The following is a 20,534-nucleotide window of genomic DNA, read 5'->3' as shown; positions in this document are numbered from 1 at the left end:
CTCAAAATGTCCAATTACAACAGGACATTTTGAGTTAAGAAACAGCGTCAAACCACAAATTAAAATAAAAAAATTAAATAAAAAAAAACAACTGTGACTTTGTGCTTTGTTTCATTTGCTGTAAATTTACAAAGAATGTAATAGTAGATTAGAATAGTGTGTCTCAATATTATGTATCATAGCATCATTTCCCAGTTTGAAGTGGATGTCATACTGTCTTTCTGTATGTGTGTACAAACCGGTAGTGAAAAAACACAGAAGATAAATAAAGTATAACCGGTGTTTGATGTTAGCTGGTTACATTTGTTTAGATCTTCTACTTTCCGTGTTCCAGATCGCTTTGCCCAGATAGCTTCTTGTATTTGAAGATATTTACAAGTATTTCTAGTAGGGGTGGGCGATACATTGAATTTTTAGGTTATTTACATATATTGTGATACAGCAAAAAAGAAATGTTCTTATTTGAGAGTTTCCTCACATTGCCCAGCCCTAATTTTTTGCACCCAATACAACAGGCAATATGGTATAGTATAAAGAAACATTTGTGCTGATGTGTGGCCTGGAAGCCCCAATGGGTGACACCAGCTAAGGTGATCAGGAATGACCGAATTAAGATCACGTGGGAGGTGGGTCATGTGGATGGCTTCAGTTGTCACAGCTGTACGACATCCAGCTGTTAACCTGAGTGAATCATGATGAGCCCATAAGAAACAGCAGTCAGCTGCTTTGAAGTCTGTGTTGCAACATCCAGCGTGTGGCTGTTTTACACACAATGTGTGTGACCTCCGTCACGCAAACATGAATGACAAAGCAATACTGAAAGTAGTAAGAAGTGTGGGAAAATGAAACTGAATGTGTTTCAGTGAGGGAGTTTTCTATATGACGCTATCAGTCTCTCACATCATTGCGAAGGAATTTTGACCCACTCTTCTACATCACACAGTGTTGCTTTGGATCATCAAGTTATCCTAAGTTTCTCTTGTGCACAGCTCTCTCACGGTTCTGCCACAGCATTTAAATTAAATCGAATCTGGACTTCATGGCTGGACAATTCAAACATTCAATTGTTTTTCAGCCATTCTGTTGTAGATCTGCTGCTGTGCAAATACACAGAGAAAGAGAACAATGGTTTTCTCCTGGTAACCATTGAAAAAAATAATTGTTCAGCCCTTTTCTAATTCAACTGTCATTAATATTTAACATGCTAAGGCCTGTGGAGTTTGAAGTGTAGTTATTGGGAGATTTGCAGTTTTTCTGAGCATTGCACTATCTGGCTTTGGGATGAATTTTCTCCTGGGAGGTGTAACAGTCTGTTAACACACACCTGAGTGCTCTATGCTGATGCTCAGCTCTTGATCAGTATATCAGTCCTGGGGTAAAAAGAATATTTGTTTCCTCTTTAATTATTAGTCTCTTCTAAGGAAAAATTACAAAAGTGAAACAGAGAAAATAAACAGAGCTCACATACATTTGAAAGAACAAGGGAAGCTTGGTATCCTTGCAGCTCATTTAACCTTTATTTAGTGAATGTATTACGCTTCAATAAAGTACAGCCTAGTAACAGTGCAATATTCTTTGAACAGGTTTACCAATAATACGGGTTTTTTCCTCTTTTTCTCTTTTACCTTAAACAATAACACATTCGTCAACATGCTTTTTACACCAATTTCACACTTATTTTATTTAGAGATCCATTAAAATATCTTTCAAAGAAGTCTTTCCTCTCAGCCCTCAAACATCAATTTCATACAGTCATGTTTCTCCAGAGCAGACAGTGCAGATGAGACTTTATTTCCACATTAGGCTGAGTAATATGAGACTGGAACTGTGGTTAATCAGGATGCAAGTCCAAGTCCTTAATCCTACACAACCCTGTGATCTAAATTTAAAATTTGTGGTATAGCATGACTCCTGTGGATGTCAAATGATGCAGATCAGGAGTAATAGCTCTAAACCAGCTTCCTCATTGCGGTGCACAACGTATGTTGTACGTTCTGACATGCAGAAGTCAAAGTTAACTTCTGGTTGCTCTGTTCTGATACTGACGGAGTATAAATTCACATGGTCATCTCCTGTACTTCAGTATTTATATTTATGAGGGCTCTAAACCCAAATTATTATAATGATTATTATTATTAGAGTCGTAGTAGTACTGCATCCAAGATTTCATCACGTGTGGTCACTCGTAATTTTTGCCTAAATCTGCATGACCTAGCTTGAGTAATAAACTCTTGTCACAGGATCCAGCTGAAGGAAAAATGGTGAGCATACACATGACATAAGCCATGGAGCACTGCCACGAACATTCATAACATGCGGACATCATGGTTCAGGAATCTGGACACACTCTTATTGACTTGTGTAGAAGCTCTGTGTGTTTCTCTTGTTTTCCATGAATCCTCTGTGACTGAGAGCCAAACGATTATGAAACATAACCAGCTTCTCTGGAAAACAGCATTTTTGTCACACACAAGAAGGAGCAAATAAATTCAGTTACAACAAATGAAAGAAAACTTTTGTTATTGTAAGTCAGGAGACTGAGACTTGACTCATGCATCAACATTTTCCCAGTTCTTAAATGAGTCTACACACAGGCATATTTTACAACAAGGAGACGTGAAACCGATGATGTAATCTGTAGATGGTTTATTGCAGCAGACTCAGCTGCTGGAGTTACTGTGGTTTGGTCCTGAACCTCTGACTTCATGTCAAAGTTTTCACAGTTGCAGAGAAGCTGTATCTTCTCTCCAGAGCACACCTCCACCTCACCTGCTCCCTCCTCTCACTACATATCACAGTGTCATCAACAAACATCACAGTTCACAGAGACTCCTGCTGACCTCATCTGTCAGGCAGTCCATCACTACTGCTTCATCAGTTTATGTGGAAATAAAGACACAAAACATCATAGAAGAAAAAGAAGTGATTTAATACTTTAGTAATTACACTGAAGAGATGAAAAAGTTTTCAACAAACAGAGATTTGATGTCTAAAATATTCATTTCTTCGATTAATCAACATGTGAGCTGAACTCACAACTAACATCTTTTGTAAAAAAAGGAGAAAACATTCATGTCAGAGTTTAGATTTGCATTTGAGTGGTTCAAAACAATAACAACAACAAAAAACTTAATGCACATTATTTAAAGCTTAAGTGTTGTGTAGAAACCTCATAAATACAACCAATGTGCTTTTCACAAATGTAAAGTTTAGTGGACATGTTCAGATGTCCACTTTTCTTTTTTTCTATTTGTAATATTCTCATTTCAAAGACATTCAAAGCCATTTGGAGACATGCAGAGGTCCTTAAAGCGGAACCTAATATAGTCAACACTGGTTATTTAACTGAGGTAATCACTCTTTCCCCCACAGTCCTATGATTTTTCCCCTTTTCTGTAAAGCAATGTAAATACATTTTTAATACTTTGAGTCAAGTTTTAATATTCATATAGGAATAAACTACAAAAGAAACACAGTCACAAATATAGGCCATTGTTAAATGTTCAATATTGAGGAAGGGTACAAGAGGTAAATCGAAGAATAACCACACTGATCCGGCCGGGTGAAGTCAAACAATGATTTAATGCACGCGTGGGAAGATCACTGCGTACGCAGACAGCAATTGATGATCTTCGACTTAATCAAAGCATAAACATATATTTTATACCATCAGGGCTTAAATTTAATGACGCCCCCTCAACGTCAGATCCATTTCATACATAGGTCAGATCAAAACCACAATAACTTTTAACACAGTTTAAAAAGAACATTGTCTTCGTCTTCCCAGCAGGTACTTCCTGTCACTGCCGGATGCTCTCTTATCATCTTGACACATCAGCAGCAGTTCTGCTGTATATATACAGACACCATATTTACATACATATTTAGCATCAACATAATGTTCAAAAGGAGTCTGATTCTTCAAGTGATAAACATTTGGCTTGGATGTCCAGGAACTCTCGGCCAGAGCTTTTCAGCTGCCGGCTACACACACACACACACACACAACCTCAGGTCCCGACACGTCATATGCAGTGGAGGTGTGATAAGCTCATTGAGCTCCGCTGTGTCAGCCTCACCTGCAGCCGTGCACAAATCAAAGTGAAGTAAGAAAAACCGGAACAAACGCACACTAATCATGAAGCTACAGAGCCCCTTTACTCACATGGGTAAGGAATATTTTCATTGCATGTCCACATGTTGATGTGGCAACAAGACATATACAGCAGGTTACCCCACAGTCAGACACCTGCCATCTACCAGCTAACTGTGTGAAGAGGAAAAATTGCTATAAATGTCTGTTTTTTTGTTGACACGCCTCCTCAGTGTATGGTAGAAGCAACTTAATCCAGTGCTAAGCACAGTGAGACTGATTACGTGGACATTCGTAGAAACCTTCTTGTCTGGGAGGAGGGATGGCAGACTCAGTCACTGCTGACAATAATTTTAACCTGTTACATTCTTTAGAAAAGATGATCCAGTGAAAGAGCCTTTGAAAAAGGATCTCTTCACATGTAAACAACAATTATTTATTACAGATTTGATAATTAAAGCCTCTCATTTTCCACCTCGTTTACCCTTTAATTTACGACTGATATGTTGAAATGTTTTGACACACAGTGAAATGATTTAATGCACAGCAGAAAGTGCATATTCAAATTCATCTCCACATTAAGATGAGTAATGCCTTGAGACATTATATCTGTGGCAAAAACAGACAAAAGGTCAGAGTCCTAGAAAACACAGCCAAGTGATCTCAAATAAAACATTCTACATGACTCGGTCTCTTTCCAGTCGTCCTGTGGATATCAAGTGCACATCAGGAGTAAAAGTTCTCGGCCAGCTTCCTCATTCTTTTATTGCAGTGTGCTGATGGGGCGGGCGGATGATGAGCTGCCACGTTTGTTGCAGGTGCAAACATACAAAGTCCCACTTCACCTTCAGGTTGCTGCTCTGTGCTGGCCCCTTTAAGCTCATCTTTGTCAGGGTTTGGATGGAAGACTTTATAATAAATAATTTTAAGTATTAGACCGAGGACGTAAACTGCAACAACACAGGCAGCTGTGATTAAAGCGTGCATGGGCTCTATCACAAAATCAGGAGGATCTGTGCTCATCTTCCAGCACCACACAGCACAGAGGATGCAAATATCAGTCAGTATATACCCGTGATAGAGCGCAGTCCTGTACCGCGTCTTCCCCTTGGCCACATTAAACCAGTCGAAATACCAAATGATGCCAACAGTGGCTCGATAAAGCCATTCTCCACAAGGACTTTCCATGAAGTCCGTCTTGGATCGCCAAGCAAAGAAGAATAAAACCAACCAAGAGCAGATGAAGTGGGCAAAGATGAAGCAGGGCAGCACGGAGGCGAAAAGAGCGAGAGCAGTGAGACGGGAAGAGATGAGAACCAGGTTCCAGATGAAGTAGATGACTGATGAGGTTATCTTCTGGTTTTCTTTGGCAGGCAGGAAGGAGCGCAGCGAGCGATGGTAGGTCGTCACAGTGCAGGCGATAGCCGAGGCCGAGCCGACGGCTTTCAGAACTGAGGGAGAACGAGAGGCAGCGTCAGAACAAGCAAAGAGAAATGTTGTGAAGTGTGCCACTCCACATAAAGACAAGCAAACTGGTCCCAGAATCAGCAGACTTTTAATGTATCATAACGTATAATGTATATTTAGAGAAATTTTAGGTTCAGGTTGTGCAAAAGTGCAAAAGTCTAGCATAGGCCTCAGTTCTCAACAGAGTCACATATGAAAATTTTAGGTCTGAAAAAACACATTTGAAAATGTTGGCTTCAAAATGCAGATAAAAATCAGACCTTTGATATGGTAGAACTGTTTGGATCAGGCCCCATCACTCACATAAAAATAACCTAAAAAGCACTTTGTTAAGTTTTCCCAACTGAATGATCGGGAAGAAGAACAAGGATCCCATGCATCCCAAGCATCACCGATATTAAACTGGTCCAGGTTTGTGATTGAAACACTGGTTTATGCCATTAGATTAGTGGTTATTTAAAAAAATCTGCTTTCAATTTGTAACATTTGAAGTGGGTGTAAAATTGATTTGAGCTCAAACATGTTTTTCAGCGCTGAATAATTCACGTGGATATCGCCTGTATTTAAGAGTTATCGAAGATCAACAACATCACATTTAAAACCACTCCCATGTACTTCACCAGCCTGTAACTCACAAAGCATTTGTAGTGTGAAGGTAAAGTTTTCCATGATTTCAACAAATATATCAGAGTTCTTATACAAGGAAATCAGCTGATTCTGTGAGGGTCATGTGGAAGGCAATGACCTGTCTTGGGTTCCTCTTCAAGCATTGTTCCTTTTAATGGTTAGGGATTTTCCTGCACAAGACATTTTTAGATATGCATGTGATCGGTAGCTGGAGTTACAAAGGACACAAATTACATTACTTTTTTTAAAAAGTTTTTTTTTTAAACTGTGGCACAGAAGAACATGTGTCTGTATTTGTTTGGATTTGGCTAATCGTTCTAGGCCAAATAGATGTTTTTGGTCTCTCACTCTTATCAGATTTTTGTGCATGTGGCAGAAATTAATCAGGAATAATACTTTAAACAAAAACATGGCTTTGTTTTTGAATCTTTTAGCCGAGCGCCGGAAAATGTTTCAGCGCGTGGTGACCCTGTTGTGTAACTTTATGTGGTCTGCCACTTCCTGTCCAGGTTGCTGAGGTTCCTAAACACTGAGGTTGGAGTAATTTCACTTACAGATGATAAAGGAATATCTGGGAGGGGAGACATTTCACAAACTGAATGGTTACTGAACTATGGCTTGATATTACAGCACCACACTTGAATTGAGTGAGCTCTTTAGAACAAAGCATTCTTTTAAAAATGTTTTTGACAGCGTGGCTAGCTACCTTAATTATTTTGTACACGGTGGCACTGAGATCAAAGATCTGTGGCTGAATACTTTTGTATTGTGCATATTGTATTTGTACTGTGTACAAAAAGTGCATACTCTATGTCTAAGAAAGTACACTGCTAGCATAAAAATACTTTCAGCTTAGTTGAAGTGAATATGGGTGAGCTGATCTTTAATAATCTGAAGACTTTAAACTTACTTTAAAGTAGCAATGAGCCTCCCCATTTAGTTTTTCATTAAGAATTTATTTTACAGTGTCACTATTTCTTCCCAAAACATACATGACTTTAACTCGAGTAATAAACTGTACCTGTAACAGGATCCAGATGGCCCTGCTGCAGAATGATGGTGAGCATGAGTGTGAGCTGCGGGGCGTTCTCTGAAAACGTCTCTACGATTCGCAACATGCTCAGATCGTGGCTCAGAAACACAGCTACACCCTCAGGGTCAGGGAGCTTTGTGCGGAAGCTTTCTACAGCCTTTTCCAGGACTCCTGCGTGCCTGAGAGCCAAAATATAATAAATGAGTCACAACCAGGTAAAGCAAATCCAAATGTCAAACACGCCTAGTTGAATTTTCCTGAAAGCATTCTTGTTATGGAAGCAAGTGAGCAAATAAAATCAGTTTGCCCGACACACAGTGAAGGAAAGAAAACAAAGTGTAGCTTATCTTGTGAAACAGAGAAAATTAAAGCATGACTCGGGAATTCGGGAAGTTATAAACGCTGATTTTCACATAATAGTTCAAAAATAAAATAAAATGAAACTGACAGAACCACAGCACTACAGATGATGAAATCTGTACTCTTGTGGTTTAATGCACGAACCTGATGGAGTTCTTGCACTACAGGCACTTTAAACACGCTTTATTAATCTAATACTACCTGAAGTAGATGCCCAGCTGGAAAACATGCAGCAGTTTGAGCAGCCTCTTGGTAGGCCAGCCCTCGACCTTTGTCTTCATCCTGAACTTGTCATAGCTATACCAAAGCCAGCTGTAAGCCTGAGTGAGCAGTGACGAGACCAGGAGCAGAAACAGCAGAACAGCAAGGCACACGTAGGCCTTTTCCTTATAGAAGGACACAGCGGTCCATATATCCAGCCCTATGTCAACCAGGTACAGCGGCAGGCCCACACAAGTGAAGAGGAAGTCCCAGCAGGAGTATTTAAAGTTAGCCTGAGTGCCTGACATGTTCACCCGTCTCTATCCGTGCCTCTAACACAGCTGCATGTGATGCATGAGCTGAAAGACAACTTATATAGACAGATAACGAAAGTAAACTCAAGATTTGAGAGTTTCAAAACCCCTCCTACCAACCAGCCCGTGTCCTGAAACTTATCTTAAAGGCACATTGTGTTAATTCACACACATACACACCTCCTGCTGGCGAATATCCCGTTAACAGTAAACATCGTATTTGGATGACTTTCAGAAAGACTGAAACTGAAATTCCTTTCTGGATATTTTAAGCATCATCCAGAAATCCTGCCCTTTAGTCTTCTCCTTACCTGGCACAGGTTGACAGCTGTGAGGTGGGAGCCCTGCATTAAAGCACCCGCTGGTTTACCTAAAGAGGAAGCCCAGATCTTTTTACTGTAAGCCAATGACTTACAGTAAAAAGATGTGCGGATGCTCGTAATCTGGGTTTGCAGAAAGACACAAAAACAAAAAGAAGTGACTTAACTTAGGTACTACTTTAATAATTGCACGGGACAGATGAGGTAAATGTTTAACAGGAAGTAATCCCCTTAACTTTTCATACCAGCTGACAGCATGCCAAAAAGTGGCTCCAAACACTATCAACTCTTTTACAGAACAGAGTTTCAACATATTGTAAATGATGTAAATGATGATGTGGAGGCAGGTTTACTGAAAAAGCTGAGAGAAGGATGTGCTTTCAGCTCTGCATGTATACTAAAGTAAAAGTATCTTGGCACATGACATATTTGAACAAGCTAAACAGATAGTGGATGGATGAGCGACAATAACACTAGATTTGGCAGCTAAATGCAGAGAAATAAAACATTAGTGTCTGTGACAAATCAGCAGGTTAGCTGAACTCGCTTTACAACACAAAAGAAAAAAGGAGAAACCAAGCTAGTGGATTTAAAACACTTGACCAGCTTTTGAAAAGAAACTATGAACGAACGAATTTACAGTGAAATTTACATTCAAAAAGGTTCCAGCAGCAACTCTAACAAGATAAAATAAAACACACACACGACAACAAAGGTCATTTAAAACCTCAGAAACAAGTTTTGCAGTGTTTCAAAAACAAATTCCAATTTAGAGGGAAAATCCAGATCTCCCACACTTTTAGTAAAAAAGAAAACCCACTAGAAACAATGTACAAATGTAAGATTGCTGTTTTTATTTTACTCCTTAACCAAGTCTCTTTATTAAACCATTTATAGCTTAGTTTTTATAATTACATACTGAATAAATACAATTCTATTCTAAATCTATTTCTAGAAATCCTAAAGTGAACTGAACTATACCACCTATATAGAAAAACGGTCTTTCTGCTCACACTTAACAGTAATATTTAGGCTACTAACAGGCTGGAGTAATAAAACACAATTAAAAAGCACACAAACAGATTTGGTTTAGCTTATCAAACTATTCCTGCTTCAAACTGAATGAAAAATTAAAGCTGTATGCAATTTTTTTTCTAATGTAATTTATACATTAGCCACAACACTAAAACCTTTAGCAGATTTTGTATTTGCTGAGAACACCCATAAACCTACCAACCACCAAACGCTCTCACAGCTCCTGTGTTGGTAACCCAGCAGGTCTGAGAGGCTTTGACAGCATGAGAGGATGTACACATAATTAAGCAAGTGGTGTTAATGTTGTGGCTGACTAGTGTTTGTATAGTTACAGTACAGTATTTGTGGTTGTAAGAAGCCACTGTGGGAGCGTCTTTGTGTAAACACTGAACTGAGCTGAGTGCTCATCAGGTATTTCATTTGACACTTCAGTTAAAAATGTATCCAGAAATCCCCTTTATTACAATATAAACACTGTCTGTATGTTTATGCTTGAATGTAAAAGTACACTTAGTGTAAATACAAGTTTATTATTGCAAGTTTCTTGTTTCCTGTACGATTTTAGAATCTGTACTTTGAAGCCACAGAAGGGAATGGTTCACTTCAGACATGTTTGCACTAGTGGGAATATTCGCATTTGCAGAGGAGATATTGTCCTATGTGCACATTGGACTATGAAGCTACAAGTTGGAGACCAGCTAATGTCTGATCTTAATTTGTCAATCATTTATGTTCTTAAGTGCACTTTGGCTGGGAAAACTTCAGAGTTTTAGTGCACATTGGAAAACTATTTTAGTGCACTAAGCCTGCAGAAAAAAACTGCAGCACAAATCTGAGAAACAGATGCTTCGCTTCATTCAGTAAAAAGCCAGACATCACAGATGAGGGGGCTCGGCACCGTTTGTGCCGTGAGGGTTTCGGAGGACTCTTTGATCTGTGTAAAAATTTGTGGCGTGGCAGGCCATGCGTTTGTTGACAAGTGTAGAGGACGGGGTGCTGTCCTGGATGGAAAAGTCTCTAAAGGACACTTCTGCATCAGGCAGATCACTGGGCAGCCCAGGCTCCCTCCCCAGGGGTCTCCACAGTTTAGGGTGGAAACAGCAGTAGTACAGGGTTTTAAAAAGCAGCCCCAGGAGGTAAGTGAGAGGTAGAGAGATGAGAAGTGGGAGGACGAACGCATCAGTCTGGACCAGGTCTCTGTAGCACCACCAGGTCACCAGCAGGATCACCCCATCTATGGTCATGAAGGAATGGTAGATTAGGCTCCTGCCACGGGTCTGACCCTCAGCCACGTTAAACCAGCTGAAGTACCAGATGAGCCCCACGGTGGACCGGTACAGCCACTCCCCACACACGCTGTCCATGAAGTTTGTCCTCTGTTGCCACGCCCACAGCACAAAGACGAACCACAGCATCAGAAAATGGGCGGCGATGTATCCAGGAAGGACAGAGGAGAACAGGGCGAGTGCCACCACCCGTGGAGCGATTAGCAGCAGATTCCACAGGAAATAGATTAAGGAGGACCCCCATCCCTGCTTGGCTTTGTCTATGAGGAAGGCACGCAGGCAGCGGTGGTAATCCACTACCATCCAGGCTATGGAGGTGGTTGAAGCAGCAATACTTACAACTGAAAAACAGAAGTCAAACCAAGAGGAAGTGAACAAGTGCACAACTGTGATGTTTGCTTGCTGTTCACAGAGAGAGAACTCACACTGAACTGTCCTGGCCTTGTTGGTGCGAAGTATGACGTGGATCATCAGGGTGAGCTGAGGTGCGCTCTCACAGAAGGTCTCGATAAGACGGAGCATGCTCAGGTCATGTGTCAGGTAAACAGCATACTCTGACCCTTCCTCTTTCCTCCACCAGACTCTAAAGCCCTGACGTATGGCGGAGATGTGTCTGAGTGCGGATGGGAGAGCAGCGTGAGAAAATGACACAGCAATGAACAAACCAAACTCATGGAAGTAATCGGGTGTGATTCATTAGGAGAGGTCAAAAACAGTGTGACTGAGCTTTTCATACCTCATTAATTCATTTTTATGCAGTCAGTTGTGCTCAGACTTACTGGATTTACAACTTACCACACCTGACACTGACATTTGTACATGGCTTGAGGTGTTTTAAAGAAAAAATATGGTTTCATTTTTGATTAGAAAATAAAGAAAGTGAAAAAGCTATGCTAAGGAAACTTTCACAACAAACAGGCAGAGGCCTTAGCTGCTGTTGAAACACTTATTGAGAAACAGATTCAGTGATGAATTCGGAGTGATTACATGAAATGACCTTACTAACATTTAACAGATGTGTTTTACATTTACTTAGTTCCTAAAGCTAAAACCCGGGATGTTTTACTGTTTTAAATTATTAGCACCCTGAGTTTATTTATCAGTGCCGAACTTTAAAATGTTCAAAACAGGTACTACTATACCATAACACCTTTATTCATAAAGCACTTTAAAATAAACCGGGGTTCACAAAGTGCTGTACATATAAAATAGCATAAACAGAAAATAAAATCAAACATTAAAAAAAATAGAGAATTAGAGAAAACAGAAAAATAGAGCCAACCTTTCAAAAGGTGCCAGAGGCTTCAGCAAATAAATATGTTTTAGTACGAGTCTTAAACTCAAAAGGAGAAGACGCGCATCCGAACAATCAAGCAGCTGCATTACCCCGATGTTTATCAAATTAAAATTTTATTTCAGTTTTAAATTTATGGACTGTGCACTGTTGCTGTTCAAACATGAAAAACCTAGTGTTAAAGCTAAAATAAAACTGCTTTAACCTTGCCACACTTCCATAAAATCCTGCCATTTAGTCTTCTCCTTACGGTGACAGCTGAGAGTTGGGAACTGCGTTAAAGCACCTGCGGGTTTACCTAAAGAGGAAGCCCAGTTGTAGAACATGCAGCAGGCAAGACAACTTCACTCTGTCCCCGAAGAGCACGCTTTTCGCCCCAGTGTGTTCGCTGAAGCCCGGCAGCTCTCGGTCGTACTTGAACCAGAACCAGCTGAACATCTGGACCACGACGGACGACAGGACCATGAGGCCAACCAGGACTCCGAACCAGAAGAAGTCTCCTCGGCAGTAAAACTCAGTGGCCACCCAAACATCGGAGCCCCAGTCTACGAGAAAAGTGCACACTCCGATCACGGAGAAGACGAAGTCGGTCCAGGAGTACTTTGAAAAAGTTCCGCGCTCCATGGCTGAGCCTCCCTCTCTCAGCAGCTAGCTGTCCACTCGAGCTACCTGTTTCTGAGAAGCTAACCTTCAGCTAACGTCGTGTACCGTTATTTTCCTCCCAAAGTGGCTCCACAGTCTTCTTCACCACGATGAAGAGAAGTTGCAGAGGGTTTGACATTTTGAGCTCCAGTAAATTAATGTTACGCCCCAAGACAAATAAATTACGTTTAAAAACTAAAAAATACTTCCAAAGAGAAGAACGGGTGTGTTTGTGTGATTGTTGGCCACGCCCACCGCGGCTCATGCAGGTTTTAAACGCATCACAACAGTTAGAGCACCGCTTTCCGACATTCGCCATTTTTATTTCAGGCATGAGGCTAGCAGTTTCGGGGAATTTCCAGCAACGGCCTCCTAATTGCAGTACTCTTAGGCCACAAAAAATACTTGTTTCTTATACACTCTCACAAAGTTTCTGTAGTTGTTTAACTACGCTTTTAATGTCTATTTGTTGTTTGTAGTCCGGTGCCATCAAGGAGTGCGTCTTGTCGCAAATCCTTAACTGGCCGATCTCCCACTGTTGTACCTTTGCGTGAATTGCACCCGATAGTTTCAGTGTTTTAAACAAAGCTTGTCATAGCTGTGTATGCTTGTAGGTTTATTTGCGTACTTAGAAATCCGATTACATACACAGTGATCTGAATAGTCACACACAGATTTTAATATGCACACAAAAACTGAGATAGACATTCGCACAAATAGTTCTGGTTCAATAATAACCCCACAATGTCTGTGATAACTAGGAATGGAAACTCCTATCCAACGGTGGCTCTGGTCTAACTGTAAAAAGTTATTTTCATTCATTCTTAAAATAGCCTAATCGCACGATATATTTTCTAAAAACTAAAGTTAAAAAAACTAAGACAACCCCCCTTTTAGTCGTGGCCTATCATATCAAAGGAGGGCCTTATGTATGGCGGCAGTCTCACGCCTGCGCTGTAGCCGCTTGGTTGTTGTCGGGTTTGTCGTTTCGGCAGCACGCTCGGAAGAGGCAGCAGCATGTCGCGGGTGTATATCGGAAGGTTGAGCTACAGAGCCAGAGAGAAGGACGTAGAGAGGTTCTTTAAAGGCTACGGGAAGATACTCGAAGTCGACTTGAAAAACGGGTAACGATGCTGTGAATTAATCGTGTTTAACATGGAAATTGGTGCTTGAAGGGCCGCGTACGGCCTTGTTGAATCCAAAGCGGGTCAGACTTGCTAATGCTAATATAGCTACTCTACACCAAATTTCGCTTTTCCCGTTATTACGCGTGTTTTTTCCCCCTAAAGTACGCCTTCGTTTTACACGAGTGTTTGTTTTATCGATGTAAAGGATGTAAAGGTCAAGCTAAATTTTCCCATCTTTATTGTTGGTTATTGTTTGCGTTAGCGCCAAATCGCTAGCGAGCTAATGTTGGACGTGGCAAAGTCAAAGGCGACTGTGTGCATTACAAGCAAACGGTCTGCTGCAGCTGTAACTTCACCCACCGTTATATTTTTAACGCAATATGAAACTGTAGGGGGAATAGTTTCAACCGTATGCATAGCCTTCCTTTACGTTAAATATCTCTTTGCAGTCGTACTGGCGCTAATCTGAACAAATTAACGTGTAGGGCCGCTAAAATCTAAGGCTCCAACCGGATGGTTTTATTGTCTCTATAATACGATTGAATAGTCTGTAAAGTTCGATTACTTAGTCTGTATGTGTCACAAAGCTGTGGAAAAATACCCACTGATGGCTGAGATATAAAATTTACAAAAATGCACAACAAATAAATTTGTATTTGTTCACATTTGAGGAAGTAAAATGGTGTATTGAGAAATGTATGCGTTACAACAGCCAACAATATTAAATGAGAGGTATAATAAAAAATTGGTTCAAGGAAGTCGAATAGCTTAATAAAATGTAGTAATTCAATAATAATATATAAAAACATAAAAAAAAACATATATAAAAAGGGTGATAACATGAAAATGTTTAGAAAAACACAATAGGAAAAAGGTTAAAATTTATATTACTAAAATAAAATAAATCATCCAAGTTAAAAAACAACAACACACACACAACTTGTCAGTAAAAAAAACTAAACAGGAGCAAAACTTAAGTAAAATTTGCATAAAGTATTATATCATAAAACACAGATAACAGTAAAACATGTAAAATGTTGGATTTAAAAGACAATAATATTTTTTTTCCTGCTCAGTTACCTGCTGCCATCAGTAAACTTGTTACATTGCTGTAAAGTCCTTTCTTCTTTTTATTTAAACATGTTTCATTTCCATCTGCAGGTATGGGTTCGTTGAATTCGATGACCCCCGTGATGCTGATGATGCAGTATATGACCTAAACGGCAAAGAGCTGTGTGGAGAGAGGGTCATTGTGGAGCACACCAGGGGACCACGTCGTGATGGAGGCTATGGTGGTGGTGGTGGTGGAGGAGGAGGTGGTGGAGGAGGTGGAGGAGGAGGAGGGCGGAGTAAGTGTCCAGCGGTGTATTGCCCGTATTTCACGTGAATAATAATTTATAAGAAATCTCATTTATTTCAGGGAATTCTTAAATTTCATGGGGGGCAGAACTGGTCCTTGGTGGCTAAAGTGCATTCAGTTTATATCATAATTTCATGGTGGAAACTGAGAGAGGTGGTTTTTCTGTAGCTGGTTCTTAGAATTGGGTGGAGTGAGGTGAAGCTGGTTTGTTCTCTATTAATTCAATTTTCGTTTCTGGGTCACACCTTCACAGTAGTTTCATCACAGTTCACCTTTGTTGCAATCTCAATGAGCATTCCTGGTTTCTAGTGGTGTTTTTGAATTGGGGAAATCTTACTCATGTACTACTTAACAGTTGCTTCTGCGATGCAGTCCCTGACAGATGGCGGCATCTTTCTTTCTGTGATGGAAAGCTGGAAACAGGCAAGGTGGAACCTAAGAAAGAAAATGGCGCTGCTCTGCTGTCTAAAGTGAACATTTAACAGTTTAACCACAATTTGGCATGTTATCACGGACTGATTAAGCTTTTCAAATCAGGATTTGACCAATATCTGGTCCTTGTGTCTGGTAGGTGTATCCCCGATACCTCTAGATCGTTCTTTGAGAACCAAAGGAGAATTATTCCTGCTAAGCCGCTGACCTCATTTTCTTTGTTTAGGTCGTTGAGACACTCCCACCCGTCCACATTTCACTATTGTTCTGGCTTGAGTGAGCCTTCTAGGTTTCTAGTGGTCTCTTAGCCTGCGAGTACATCTGAGTTTCTGGATAGAGCAGTAATTTGGTTTTGAATTGCTTTGCTATACATCACTTCACAGCTTCTACTCAGAAAAGAACAGCAGGCGTGGGAGGAGGTGTCGTAACGTGATTAAATCTGTGTGCACCAGAGCCACCAATGACTTCTTCAAATATCTTGGGTTTCCATGTGATGGATTTGAAACTAACAATACATGTGAATGTGTGATGATGCAGGAATTGGCTTACTAATTAAAACAGTATAAATGTATTGATTGAGCATTGTAGAGTAACTATTTGACTGTCAAATATTTTGTAATCTATTGATGTCTTATTCCGTTTTTATTTCATTTAAAGTGATTGTCAATTTAAAGGTAAAGATTTAACAAAGAACCTCAATGTTTTAATTGAAAGAGTCCTTTGCTGACTGCCTGCCCCTATTGCTGGCCATGGTGTCCCCCCTTTCCAAGAGTGTGGTTTGACCATTCTGGGCCCCTGGGCAGACCAAAAAAGGGAGCCATTGTGAATGAAGACCGCTTTTCCCATTAGGCCCAGGCCGGGTGGTGAGGATGCCATGGGGTTAGGAACAGATGTGGGTTCAGCTCTTATAGGTGCCTGAAAAAAAACAACATGTTTTGTATCAGTGAAATGTTTTTAGATAGGATAGATTAGACACTTGATTTAGTTCAACGTAAGTACTTCCTCCTTCAGTTATTAATTTGATTTTTATTGCTTTTTTCTTTTCTTTTTTCTTATTAAAATAGGCCTGTTGAGCATCAACCAAAATTTAATATCCATAGGGTTTTTTTTTTCTTGTTGGCTTAAAAATTTAAAGAAAGACTAATAGAAAGAAATAATTAGGGTCTTTTTAGGAATTAATAGCTTTTTCTCTTTTTTTCAGCCTTTTTGCTTTTTCCCTATTTTGTTTCCTTTCCCAAGAGATTATTGATATATTTTAATAGTGTGTAGCTGGAAGTTTAGTATGACTGCACCATCCCGGTTGCTTTCCAGTCCTCATTGTTCCTTCTGTTTCCTTGTTACCCTGAAAGGTGGATATGGACGCTGGGGAGGAAGAGACAGATATGGTCCACCTATACGGACAGATTATCGGCTTATTGTTGAGAATCTTTCCAGCCGCTGTAGCTGGCAAGACTTAAAGGTATGTTTTTGCTTAATTCACCCTCCTCTCTCATATTAAATACTTATTGTGAAGGAAGTAAGGCTTACAGTCCTGATTTAAAAAAAAAAAAAAAAAAAAAAATTGAAGTGAACCATTATTTCAGCGTTTTAACATTTCCCATAGTGAGATTTTCCCCATCTTTTTCTTTTTTAAATTTCCCTTATTTTACCCAACTTTAAGAACGTTGCATTAGATTTTGATTTTTGTTTTTATTGTGGCCACATGATTATATAAACATTCATAAAGCACAACACACCCATTCTGATCAGGTTGTCTATAAGGGAAGATGTAATATGAATCCATGAAGCTCTCATGGATTTTATGTAAAATATTTACATGCAGTTTGGTCAGAGCCTCCAGTGGACACATTCTCATGATCTCATCTGTTTCCTCTCCTTGGTAGGACTACATGAGGCAGGCGGGTGAAGTGACTTACGCTGACACCCACAAGGGCCGGAAGAATGAGGGGGTGATCGAGTTCAGGCTCTACTCTGATATGAAGAGGGCCCTGGAGAAGCTCGACGGCACAGAGGTGAACGGCAGAAAGATCCGGCTCATTGAGGACCGTCCTGGTGCCAGGCGCCGCCGCTCGTATTCTCGTAGCCGCAGCCGTTCCAGGTAAAAAAGGCACTGTTGTTTGGTATTAAATTAGGAATTGCATGCTGCTGCAGTTGGATCCAAGATCGATAAATGGTATAATATTTTGTCAGGTCTCGCTCCAGGAGCCGCAGGTCTCGTAAGAGCCGCAGCCGCAGTGAGAGCAGCAGTCGCAGCCGCTCCCGCTCCAGGTGAGAAAAACTTTATTTTGCTGTTTTGTCCAGAAACTGATAGATGTTCGATCGATTTGTCCTCTCACTAGCTGCCTTGAGACAGCTTGAGACTTTGTATCCAGTTCAGTTCATTTGTTTTTATAAGTATGTTACAGGAAACGTGTTACGCTCATTTATAGCTTTCATATTCGTAGAATCTACTAGAGTTACTTTGCATGATTCAAATCAAAGTTTTCTTATCTTTCTTTCTTATCCTCTTTGTTGTGACTTATTGCTTCATCCTGTCTGTAAGAAGCCGTTATAGCTCCAGCCAGAGCCGTGAGACTGAGATTGCCATATTAGGATAGATCTCTCGTTCTCACTGTAGAGGAAAGCTAGCTGAAAATAAGGGGTTGCGTTTACTTCTATCCTGACTTCATTAATACAGACTTTGTTTAAATATGACCATCCGTTACTGAAATCGTGGGTGTATATATAAAAATAAGGAATGCATAATGGGTTTAGTACAAAAATGTAAATAAATCTTCAGGTCAAACTTTCAGTCTTTGTCATAAGACGATGACATCGCACATTGGTTTGTAAAGTCGTGCTTAGCTGCAAACGGAGCGTTTTCAGGACTGCAACTGCAATTAGGACTGCATGCTGCCTGGCTAATCCTTTGTTATTAACAATAACAAAGGATGAGCAGATCCTGAATAATCCTCCTTTGTGATTTCTGATTCTTAGTTACTAAATATGACTGAGCGCATAAATTGATCATAAGTGTTTACTGAGGTTAGCGCTGAGGGCTGTCTTACTGTAGACTTCTATAGGGCAAGAAGTCTTTTTCTTTTTTTTGTATGGTGGCCTTTAAAAAGCATGAAGACTACGTACTTTCTCTTTACTGTCTTCAGACAGGATGTAGAAATTTCTGTTTAAATTATGTCTCAGATGCTTTTAAAGCAGCTCACAATCATTCCATTTTTGTGTTGCGGAACATCGAAACAGAGAAAACAGACCTTAGAAAAACCCTTAAAATTCTAGTAATTTTACCCAGCTGTTCAGTGCTTTATGTTAATGAGAATTTTGGTGGATGGGTTGGTGCAATAAGACTTGGTTTGTCTTTTGTCCACAGAGCTGCTTCTCGCTCCCGCAGCCGATCTCGTAGCAAGAAGAATAAGGGAAAGGGCAAGAAGGAGGAGGAGGAGCGCAGCAACGGCGCTCAGAAGAACAAGGATCGCAGCCGGAGCCGCAGCCCCAAGAGTAAAAAGAGCAAGAAAGAGGGGAAAAAGGGCAAGAAGGGGGAATCCAGGTCCAGGTCTCGCTCTCGTTCTCGCTCCAGGTCTCGCTCTAGATCTCGTTCTGCATCTGGAGCTAAGGATCAGTCAAGGAAATCTGTCTCAAAGGGCCGGGAGGAGCCCAAGAGCGATGACGAGGGCGGCGAGCCTGAGCGAGGCTCACGCTCTCGTTCTCGTTCCCGTTCTCAGTCTCCTGAGGAGTCCAAATCCAGAGCCAGGTCTAAATCAAAGTCCAAATCCCGTTCCCCCTCACCTGCCAAAGCCCGCTCCCGTTCCCGCTCCGCCTCCAGATCGGAGTCCCGCTCTAAATCCCGCTCCCAGTCTCGTTCTCGTTCCCGTTCCCGCTCTTAGTTCAGATTTTGGACTGTTTGTCACAAGCCCTCCTCCCAGTGTCTCCCTCCTGCCCTCTATTTACATTCCCCGTGCCCGACAACACTATCCTCACCTCCTGTTTTTTGATAAGTAGCTGTAGAATACCAGGCGCTCATGCTCGATGTCTCTTATGCACATGCTACTCCATTTCATTTGCCCTTTACCAACATACGTTTTCATTAGTGGTGTTTGTAACAATAACAACAGGGTGCAATGTCAGTTTTATAAGTTCAAGCGAAGGTATGGTATTTGTCTTAGCCTTTTTTAATCAAATGTAGAAGCATACTGTTTTTGTCGATATGCTGGTTGGGAACACCTTCCCCACTTTTGTGAAATCCTTGTAATCTTTGTTTCACATTAAAAAAAGAAAAAAAAAAGCTTGTTCTGGACTTGTTAGTCATGCTTATGTTGGTAATAAATTCGGTGTGTGAGGGAAGCAGGTTGGCTCTTTTATTTTTTTGCATGATGGTGTAAATATCACTGGGGTGAGTTTGTGTTTCTTTGTTTGCTCAGAAAACAGTTGGAACAGTTTTTAGAAAATGTTTAATTTTAATTATTAAACTTTAATTTAATAGAACTGTAATTTGTCAGTAAGATCGCTGAAACAACAATTTAGTTCTTAGGCTCTGATTTTATCCATAATGTGAGAAGAAGAAAACATGCAGTAGAAAGTCAAAATTTTTACTTTGTGTTTCACATCTTACAAAGCCATCCACTCCGTCTACCCTTTGGCTGACATCCCTGAGTTAAACTATAGCTGCTGGCAGAATTGGTCAAGTCAGTTTTCCTTAGGTTTCCAATGTGTATCTGCATGTGAGCCATAACAGGAGCTGGCTAAATAAATACTCTTCGCACACAGGAAAGAGAGTGTTTGAGAATACACTAAGAATGATCAGAGTTCATAGAAGGAAAAACTGAGGTGACTCGGATCATAAGAATATTTTCCATTTTATGGCATAAAGTTTGGATATGTTCAGTGACAGATTCTCAACGTTGCAGTGTGAGGACTAGAAGGGTTTGGTTTACAAGACCTGTGCTGCCAAA

At 40.5% G+C, this 20,534-nt stretch overlaps 3 protein-coding genes across 4 annotated transcripts; 1 reads left to right on the top strand and 2 right to left on the bottom strand.

Moving 5' to 3' along the window:
* Positions 1–2,935: 2,935 nt before the first annotated feature.
* LOC102308239 (XK-related protein 8) lies at positions 2,936–9,738 on the bottom strand. The gene is made up of 3 exons (XM_005943583.3): positions 7,782–9,738; positions 7,209–7,399; positions 2,936–5,544 (listed from the first exon to the last, which is right to left on the bottom strand). Exons 1-3 carry the CDS (start codon positions 8,087–8,089, stop codon positions 4,820–4,822), a joined length of 1,224 nt encoding a protein of 407 aa, XP_005943645.1. The 5' UTR covers positions 8,090–9,738; the 3' UTR covers positions 2,936–4,819.
* A 151-nt stretch (positions 9,739–9,889) lies between these two features.
* xkr8.3 (XK, Kell blood group complex subunit-related family, member 8, tandem duplicate 3) lies at positions 9,890–12,938 on the bottom strand. Its single transcript, XM_005943584.3, has 3 exons — positions 12,329–12,938; positions 11,162–11,349; positions 9,890–11,077 (listed from the first exon to the last, which is right to left on the bottom strand). Exons 1-3 carry the CDS (start codon positions 12,652–12,654, stop codon positions 10,326–10,328), a joined length of 1,266 nt encoding a protein of 421 aa, XP_005943646.1. The 5' UTR covers positions 12,655–12,938; the 3' UTR covers positions 9,890–10,325.
* A 681-nt stretch (positions 12,939–13,619) lies between these two features.
* Positions 13,620–19,926, top strand: srsf4 (serine and arginine rich splicing factor 4). 2 transcript variants are annotated; one of them, XM_005943581.3, is made up of 6 exons: positions 13,620–13,796; positions 14,961–15,148; positions 16,941–17,050; positions 17,475–17,689; positions 17,782–17,859; positions 18,956–19,926. In XM_005943581.3, exons 1-6 carry the CDS (start codon positions 13,690–13,692, stop codon positions 19,467–19,469), a joined length of 1,212 nt encoding a protein of 403 aa, XP_005943643.1. In that variant the 5' UTR covers positions 13,620–13,689; the 3' UTR covers positions 19,470–19,926. The 2 variants fall into 2 exon arrangements, with proteins under 2 accessions (XP_005943643.1, XP_014195977.1); XM_014340491.1 differs by lacking the exons at positions 13,620–13,796; positions 14,961–15,148 and adding an exon at positions 15,155–16,502.
* Positions 19,927–20,534: the final 608 nt, after the last annotated feature.

The sequence above is a fragment of the Haplochromis burtoni genome, unplaced genomic scaffold, assembly GCF_018398535.1.
Source record: "Haplochromis burtoni strain Fernald_Lab_line unplaced genomic scaffold, NCSU_Asbu1 Contig_171, whole genome shotgun sequence".
Lineage (NCBI taxonomy): Eukaryota > Metazoa > Chordata > Actinopteri > Cichliformes > Cichlidae > Haplochromis > Haplochromis burtoni.
The sequence above is the reverse complement of the archived record's forward strand: the minus strand, read 5'-3'. Positions and strand labels throughout refer to the sequence as shown.